This window comes from Aedes albopictus, chromosome 2, assembly GCF_035046485.1.
Source record: "Aedes albopictus strain Foshan chromosome 2, AalbF5, whole genome shotgun sequence".
In the NCBI taxonomy this organism is placed as follows: domain Eukaryota; kingdom Metazoa; phylum Arthropoda; class Insecta; order Diptera; family Culicidae; genus Aedes; species Aedes albopictus.
Window position 1 is genome coordinate 274,246,958 of NC_085137.1, and position 9,459 is coordinate 274,256,416.

At 46.1% G+C, this 9,459-nt stretch overlaps 1 protein-coding gene across 1 annotated transcript; it reads right to left on the reverse strand.

Moving 5' to 3' along the window:
• Positions 1-3,265: 3,265 nt before the first annotated feature.
• Positions 3,266-7,151, reverse strand: LOC134286564 (uncharacterized). The gene is made up of 5 exons (XM_062848193.1): positions 6,950-7,151; positions 6,234-6,905; positions 5,690-6,121; positions 3,942-4,711; positions 3,266-3,577 (listed from the first exon to the last, which is right to left on the reverse strand). Exons 1-5 carry the CDS (start codon positions 7,149-7,151, stop codon positions 3,266-3,268), a joined length of 2,388 nt encoding a protein of 795 aa, XP_062704177.1.
• Between the last annotated feature and the right edge of the window lie 2,308 nt (positions 7,152-9,459).

Genomic DNA, 9,459 nt, shown 5'->3' on the forward strand with positions numbered 1-9,459 from the left:
AAAACTAGTTGTCAAAAAATAGTGTTTTACCCGAACGGTTCTAACTCCGCGAAAATTTAATCAATCGAGCCCAACTTTGTACCAATGATGCACATATAATAGGTTGACAAACAGTCAAAATTTGAGATTTTTTGATGCACTCTATGAAAAGTTACAGCATGTTGAATTTTTTTGTGGGAGAAAAAAAGTTGCCTATCCCAAACATGTTGGCCATCCCCTGTATATTGTTTTGTGTTTATTTAGTTAATCCAAGATCGATAATCCAATGATGGGATTTTTCTGATCGATTTGGAGTTTTTTGTATGAGTTTGTACTAGTGCCGCCAAGATCGAAAATCCAATGATGGAATGTTCTGTTCGATTTGGAATTGAAGCTTACGTACACTTTTGTTGTGTTCCTGGTGTATTGCAGTAGGTCTAGCCGAACCAACTTCAAGGTCTTCTACCAGGAGTCTCTGTTGAAGTTGGATGTAGTTATATGTTAAAGGTACCTGTTCACGCACATAGAAGCGTCCCGGAGATTCGCGGTGATATTTTCCACTACACAATACTACGTTTCGCGGTCGAACTAAATACACTTTATTAATGCAAACAAACGTAGGTTTATTAATCAAACGGAATACCGATCGCGGCGGGGATATATTTCTAACTGAAATCTCTATTTACATTCTGCTGCCTCTGTCCCGCAGAGATGGACAGGGAGCGAGCCGATCGTGAAGCGATCGGTACCTACTGCCTATTGTATGGTGTGTAAACGTACAACAGTGTGCGGCGGTCAGCTGTTGCTGTACTGTTAGTGGACGGAGAGTGAGTGACCACGCGCTAGGGTGGCACTCGCAACATAATTTTAATATTGACTATTGGCGCAGACATAGCCGGCCGCCTTGAAAGCTACGGATTTCAAAATTTGTTCCTATTCGTTATTCTAATTCACTTCCAATTCAGTTACGGTTCCGGGGGTTTCACAGGGTGTCGCCGGACCGCTTCTTCGGTCGCCGTGCGCTACACGGCATCTGGGTTTCCTGACTTCGGTTTTCGGACGCTACGTATGGGAAACTTCACGGGATCCTGTTGACTTAATGACTGGGGCTAGATGGTACGGTGCTGGACGGGTTGATCTTCCTGGTACATCGATTGACGACGCACTTCTTCAGGGATGTCCTGCGGTCGACCGCGGAGAGAGAGGGATCTTCACGCGTTGCTGCAGATGAGAGGGTGCTTTTTAAACTGAATTTGTGAACAATAAAAAGACTTGCCTGGAACGGAAGCCCCGTAACGTGGGTAGATCACCTTATAATGGTGCGTTACGGTGTAAGATCTACCATAACAAATTCTGATCTTGTAATTTTTTAGCTTTGTCAATTTAAATGCAAAAAAAAAATCCAAGATCATAATTTGTTCTACTTTTTTTTTTGTATTATGTTTTTCTATTGCTAATAAACCATTTGTTTCAGGAGGATTCAGGTATTTTTTGTCTATGCACAGAGAGATTTATTTTCGAAAATTATGTAACTGTTGTGAGCCTATCACCTTTTAATACTATTTTCTATTTCAGATGTACAAGCGGGCAACCCTGCAGTCGGGACGACGAAACATCCTTCTTATTTTTTTAAGGGTCAAGATCGCCATATCATTCGGTGGCGGGTAGACCACGTTATCCGCGTCGTTTTTCTTCGAGCCGAGTGTCGTAATGTCGCGGGTGTGGACGCGTTTTTTTTTTTTTAGAAAAATTGATTTTTTTTTCGGATTGCCAACCATGGTTTTTTTTACTCGTTTCACGCGATCTTGTTTAATTTATTTTTTTTTAGATAAATTGAGATGTTTTTTGTTGTTGTGTAACGCGATTTAAAAAAAAAAATCTTTTATTTTGTTATTTTTCGAGTCACCAATTTTTTTCCTTGCGTTTTAAACATTTATTGCAAAGTTCCGATGACCCTGGAGGGATCGGTTCTGCTTGTTCCTCACACTGAGCCGAAACATACTTGTTTATACAATAAATAGAAAAAATATCTTTTGATTTTATTTTCTTCAACTCGTTTTACGTTTTTTTTAATAAATTGAGATGTTTTTTTTCGTTGTTTTCGCGTTTTTTTTTATATAATTGAGTTTTTTTTTTCCGGATCGCCAAATTTGTTTTTTTTCACGCGTTTCAAACATTTACTGTGATGTTCCGATGACCCTGGAGGGATCGGTTCTGCTTGGGCCTCTTACTGAGCAGGAACATAATTATTTAAACAATAAATAGAAAAAAATCTCTTTTGATTGCCGGCTTTCAAAAGATTAAATTTTAACCAACTAAACAACCAATGCCGTGGGTCCATCGCCAGCTTTTCAGGCGAATCCTTGACCTACATAATACATCTCCCAACCACCCACTCCGTAGTACTTATGGGAGTGTCACTGAGTCGGAGGCCTCTTATATAAGTGCTACATCAACATTTCCTTCCCCTATCCCAAGTTACGGTAAAGATGGGCGTGGCCGGGAATAATGACATTTGTGCTTTTGGTATTCTTGTATAAGATTGGAGCGAAGTTAACTCCCCAGCCTTGTTCCGAAAAGCAATCCATGCAAGATTAGCAAAAGGTACATGAATGTTGTTAGTATCCAATCTACGAAGTATACCGTAACTACGCTAACGCTAACGCTAACGCTAACGCTAACGCTAACGCTAATAAAAAGACTTGCCTGGAACGGAGGCCCTTGCGACCTCCGCAGCAGCTACCAGCGGCTTGACGGTGATCCAACGGATGGAAAACGGATGTTTACTAACCAAATCGACTGCCGAGGATCTCCTGACGGTTGCGGTGAGCTTCGACCGCTTCAAGAGTGCAACGATCCGGTGGTCACAATTCCGATTGTGGATTGGCCAAACTCAAACTGACGCTAGGAATTACAGGATAATAGGAGGGTTTCAGGTTGTACCTCGACGAGATAAAATGGAAACTTCGGTTGAGTCGTTGGACCCAGAAACAAAAGGAATGCTCCACTACTAGGGGAGCCTCAATTGGACGGACGAACTTCACAGGACTTCAACACAGCTACCATCACCAATGCATGCGGATACCTCAAACTTGGAGACAAGATCTTGGACTGATCGACTTCAAAGGGTGGAATGTCCCGGGGACCCGGGACCGGATAGAACAGCGGCTATGGGGTATGAAACTTCGGTTACTTTTTTGAATTGCTTATAAATACAAAAACTTACTGGAGTGCGGAGGCCACAAGGGACCTCCGCGGGCGCCAAAGCACCACCGGTGGAGGCGAGTTATGCCTCTTCGTTGGATGACTCCACGTTGTCCCTGATCGGGAGCACGCAAATCTTCGAGATTGCTCTCCGAAATACCCCAGTGCTGGTATGCACGTCTACCACTCGGATGTTTCCGTCCGAGCCTCGGAACACCTCAGTAACACGGCCGAGGTTCCACTTCAACGGCGGAAGCCGTTCGTCCATCAACAAGACCATTGTCCCAACATCGATGTTGTCACGTTGTCTTGTCCACTTCGTCCGGTTGTGCAAGTCGGAGAGGTACAGTGTAGTCCACTTCTTCCACAGTTGCTGGGTGTAACCTTGCGCTCTCTGCCAGATGGAGAGACGGTTGGACGGGATGGTATCCAAATTGGGTTCGGCAATACAGCGGCCGTTCGCTCGTTGCAAAATGTTTACTTTGCAACGAGCGAATGCCATTCGCTAATTGCAACGTCACTTTGACACTAAAGTGCATCGAAATGCACTGCCAGCATGACTGACATCATAAATTTGACACTTGATTGCTTTTTAATTGCAAACACGTGTCAAATTTTGCAATTAGCGGACTTGCAATCAAAAAGCGTTGCAACGAGCGAGTTTGCAACGATCGAACGGGCTCTGTAGCTGTCAGTGGTCGTTGAACTAGAAAGTGCCCAGGTGTGAGCGCTTCAAAGTCTCCGGGGTCATTACTGACCGGAGTGAGAGGCCTGGAATTCAACACCGCTTCGACCTGCGTGAGGACAGTCTGCATTTCGTCGTACAGCAGTGTTCGTGTTCCGATGACCTTCTTGAATGTTGTCTTGAAGCTCTTCACCGCTGCTTCCCACAAACCACCGAAGTTGGGTGATCTAGCCGGATTGAATTTGAACTCAATGTTCTCGGCTGCGGCGTTGCAGGCTACTGCGTTCTGGAACTGCTGCTGCTCGAACAGGTTCAACAGTAGTCGAAGTTCCCGCTTTGCTCCAACGAAATTCTTCGCGTTGTCGCACATTATCAGTGCCGGACGTCCTCGCCGGGCAGTGAAACGCTTCAGGGCTGCCAGAAACGCCTCCGTGGTGAGATCAGCGACTAGCTCGACGTGAACCGCCTTAACCACGAGGCAGACAAAGACTGCTACAAAGCATTTTACGGGAGGACTACGGCGCTGCGGATAGGTAACCAGGAACGGATCGCAGTAATCCACTCCAACCTTGAGGAATGGTGGTGCCGGATTCACTCTCTCCGGCGGCAACTCCGCCATCAACTGTTCCTGGCATCGTGGTCTCATTCGGAAGCATGTGACACACTCGTGGAGGACCTTCCACGCGAGCTTCCGAATGTTCAGTATCCAGAACCTCTCTCTGGTGCTGGCGATGACTACCTGCTGCCCGGAATGGAGCATCTTCAGATGGTAGTGCTGGATAATCATCGAGGCGAGCGGGTGACGGTGGTCGATAATCATCGGGTGCTTCCGGTCTTCCGAAACTGGTGCGTTCCGTAGCCGGCCGCCAACGCGGAGTATTGTCAAGGCGTCATTCACCGTGGGGGCTCCATTCACCGTGTGCCTTCGAATATTTTTTCATTATTTCCATATTATGATTGAATGATATAACAATTTCCCTTCAATTTCACCAATACAACACTAATGTATTGTTACCATGTCAAAACGCTCATTAGAAACATTTAAAAGTATCATTTTGACACTAAAGTGTGTTTACATGAAGCGGGTTTCTGCTCGTTCACTGCATTCATAGTGAAAAAACAAAAACTACGCTAAGGTGATTTAAGCGATAAACTAAATGTAGTAACGTTTTTATTCCACCAAGAAGCAATTAAATTCACATATCAGGTATGTATTTTGCATTACCGAAGTAAGTTTAACAAGAAAGTACGATAACTCGTACTTTTTAATTGAAACAAAAAGGCACGGTAAATGGGTACCCTAAAAATCAATGGTCTCCATTCACCGTGCCCCATATTGTCCCATATATCTAGAAAAAATCTAAAATTTGAACATTCGTTTTTCTAATAAAATCTTGCAAATTATTACTTGAAATGAATTTAAACGAAGAAAATTCCCTTGGCTGGGTTGTTTTGATCATTTTTAAACAAAGAAGAATAAAATTTCTCATACACGGTGAATGGGTCCCTACTACCACGGTGAATGGTGACCTACCACGGAATTAGGCGACCCTACTACCCTTTACTAATTGTACTATATCACCAAATTTTGTGAAAAAATTTCTACTTCTGTGGATATTGCTTTAATTTTAACCTATAATGAAGGCAATTAAAAGCGGCACCAACAATGTTTATAAGACTGGTGTCAAATGACAGCCCTTATTTGCCCCGAATCCTCTTAGATCCACGGTGAATGGTGCCTTGACGGTACTCCTTCTCGCAGCTTGGGATTCAGAGCCGATATTTTTGATGAGTCTTTCACCTGATCCTCCCGGGACAAACTTGCTACCTCCTGCGGGAAGCATTCCGCTTGAGACAACCGCACCAACTGGAGCAGCGCATCCTCATACTCCTGCGAGCTGAGATACCCGGTCTTCCTGGAATTGCGGTTCACTCTCTGCGAGTTGTACCTGAATCGACGTATCCAAGCAACCAGCCGGACTAGGGGCGACAGGGACGAGCGCAGTGAAAAGATTTCGCTGGGAGGGACTGCTTGGACCGGTAACGCTACGGCCTTTCGTTCTTCCAATGATGCTGGATCTAGTTGATCGACGGTGACTCCGGAATCCTCTGGCCAGAAATTCCGACTTTGGTGCAGCCAAACTGGCCCGTTGAACCAGAGGGGCTGGTATTCGAGCTGAGCAGCTGATATACCTCGAGAGAGAACGTCGGCAGGATTCTCGATACCCGCTACATGCCTTCTCATACAGGTGACTGAGTAGTAGAGCGGAAGATAATTCGAGACGGGGTGTAGACTGCTTGCGTTTCCTTTTCTTCAGGTCCTCCAGGGGCGCAACTCTGGATTTTGACATCATCAGCTGGATACGAACGTTGCCGTCCGGGGAGGTACTTCGGAGATACAAGCATGCTCCATACGCGTTGTCTGATGCGTCACAAAAACCGTGCCATTCGGTGCATACCGAGTCCTTAGCGAAACCGACCCATCGCGGGATGCTGATGGATTCAAGCGAACTCAAATTTCTGCGGTAGTCCAACCAGAACGTTTGAAGATTTGGCGGGAGTGGATCGTCCCAATTCGCTTCCAGTTTCCACAAGGTCTGGATGAATATCTTGGTTTCGACGATGACAGGACCTACTAGTCCCAAGGGATCAAACAGCTTCGACGCATCGGAAATGACAACACGCTTCGTGATTACCGCCGTTGTACTCCAGCTAGGAACGGTGAACTGGAAATTGTCGGTCGACGGACACCAGACGAGACCCAAAGTCTTCACAGTGGCAGTTGGCGGCGGATTATTCATTTCGTGTATCGCCCGTTTATCTCGCAGATGCGGTTGTAGGCCACTGAGCACCTCCTCACAGTTCGAATTCCACTTGCGCAACGTGAGTCCTGCTGAATCGGTCAGATCGATTATCTCTTCAACGAGTTGTTTGCCTTCCTCGGGAGTGTCGAACCAGATGTCATATCGTCGACGTAGAAGTCTTTTCGTAGGACCTTCGCTGCTGTCGGATGGCTGGATTCTCCGTCCTGCGCTAGCTGCACCAAGCAACGCGTTGCAAGGAACGGAGCCGATGCGGTACCGTACGTAACGGTGGTCAACTGGTAGATCTCGATGGGCTCATCCGGGGACTTCCTCCACAGAATCAGCTGCAGCTTCTGGCCTTCAGGGCACATGTTGATCATTCGGTACATCTTCGCTACGTCGGCTACAATGCCGATGCGGTGCAGACGGAATCGAGCGTGAATCGATATGAGGTCGTCTTGGACTACAGGACCGATCATCATCCCATCGTTGAGGGAAAAGCCAGACGTGGTTCTTCACGAAGCGTCGAAAACTACGCGCAGCTTCATTGTTGTGCCACGTCTGGCTTTTCCCTCTTTTTATATAAGTTTTATATAATTTAAGTACGTACGAAATTTTTGTGGATGGTTTTATCCACAAAAAATTCTTTTCCGTTGGGTATGGTTGTATTACAAGTTTTATTTATTGTGTTATACGTACGTTTTTAACTTGTAAACTTATATCCAAGTTTAATGCACATTTATAGTGTTCTGAAGTGATTGCGCACTATGAGAACAGCGATATCATTTTGATGGCCTACATTTAGGTAATTTCGGGCAATTAATAATTGGAAGACATGTGAAGACCCTTCCCTAACTGGGACATCAAAGTGTAGACGTCTCACATTAATATCTAATTCAGGATGCCCCTTAGGATAAAAAATTTCCAGACAAAATTCAAACTATGGAAGCAATTAATGCTGCGAACAAAAGGCGAATAGCCAGGAAAAATACGATTACAGGATTGACTGATGGATCAACAACATTTATGAAACCACGTCATCCTGTTATCGAAAATTGTTATCCAATAGGGTAACATTTATGTTCTGTGTTGTATTTGTCCAAGTGTGATGTCGTAATTTATTACGCATTTGTAAGGTTCCACTATAATATGTTATAGTTTAATATGCATTTGTAGTTCTTCATTATTTTGTTTTTCGTAAAATGATCTGGGTTAGCACTTTGTAGGCAGCATTCAAAATAGTGATCGCCTTGAAGTTCTCAGATTCCAAATGATCGCCTTTCTAGTGAATGGGGCACATTACCCCTTCCTTCCACTCCTCCGGTAGCTGTTCGGTTTCCCAGATCCTTCAGCCGATGCAGACAGGTGGCCAACTTTTCTGGGCCCATTTTGATGAGTGCAGCTGCGATACCATCCTTACCAGCTGCTTTGTTGGTTTTGAGCTGGTGGATGGCATCCTTAACTTCTCTCAGCGTGGAAGTTGGTTCATTTCCGTCCACCATGCCGTCGTATGCCATGGCGTCGTCGTTTCCTCCGTTGCCGTGGGCTCCCGTGCCTACATTATCCACGCCGTTCAGGTGCTGATAGAAGTGATGCTTGCACATTTCGATCACCTCACGTCCGTCCGTCAAGAGGCATCCGTCTTAATTCCTGTACATTTTGGCTCGCGGCACGAAGCCGTTGCGGGATGCGTTGAGCTTCTGATAGCACTTTCGTGTTTCTTGGGAACGGCACAGCAGTTCCATTTCTTCACACTCCGCTTCTTCCAGGCGGCGGCGCTTTTTCTCCCGAAAGATGCAGGTATGTTGTTTCCGCTTCTGCTTATAACGTTCCACGTTCTGTCGAGTCCCTTGCTACAGCATTACCGCCCTCGCTGCGTTCTTCTCCTCCAAAACCGCTCTGCACTCTTCGTCGAACCAATCGTTCCGACGATTCCGTTCCACGTCCCCGATGCTGCTCTCGGCTGCGTCGTTGATGGCTGCTTTCACTGTACTCCAGCAGTCCTCTTGAGGGGCCTCATCGAGCTCACCCTCGTCTGGCAACGCGGCTTCGAGATTCTGCGTGTATGCTGAGGCGACATCCGGTAGTTTCAGTCGCTCTAGTCTAAGTTGTACCGTGGTGATCGCCGGTACCGTACATTGTTGATGACGGACAGTTTTGGGCGCAGTTTGACCATCACCAGATAGTGGTCAGAGTCGATGTTGGCGCCACGATAGGTCCTGACGTCGATAATGTCGGAGAAGTGCCGTCCGTCAATCAGAACGTGGTCGATTTGAGATTCCGTCTGCTGTGGTGATGTCTAGGTGTAACGATAAGGGAGGCTGTGTTGGAATAAGGTGCTACGTATGGCCATATTTTTGAAGGCGGCGAAATCAATGAGTCGTAGGCCGTTTTCATTCGTTTGCTGGTGGGCGCTGAACTTACCAATCGTAGGTCTGAATTCCTGCTCCTGGCCTACCTGAGCGTTTAAATCTCCTATGATGATCTTGACGTCGTGGCTTGGGAAGCGATCGTACTCGCGTTCGAGGTGCTCGTAAAATGCGTCTTTGTCATCATCAGTGCTTCTGGAGTGTGCACGTTTATTATGCTGAAGTTAAAGAATCGGCCCTTAATCCTCAACCTGCACATTCTTTCGTCGACCGGCCATCAACCGATCACGCGCTTCTACATATCACCCATCACGATGAAAGCTGCTCCCAGCTCGCGTGTGTTGCCGCAGCTCTGGTAGATGGTATGATTACCTCTAAACGTTCGCACCATGGATCCTGTCCAAAATACCTCCTGCAG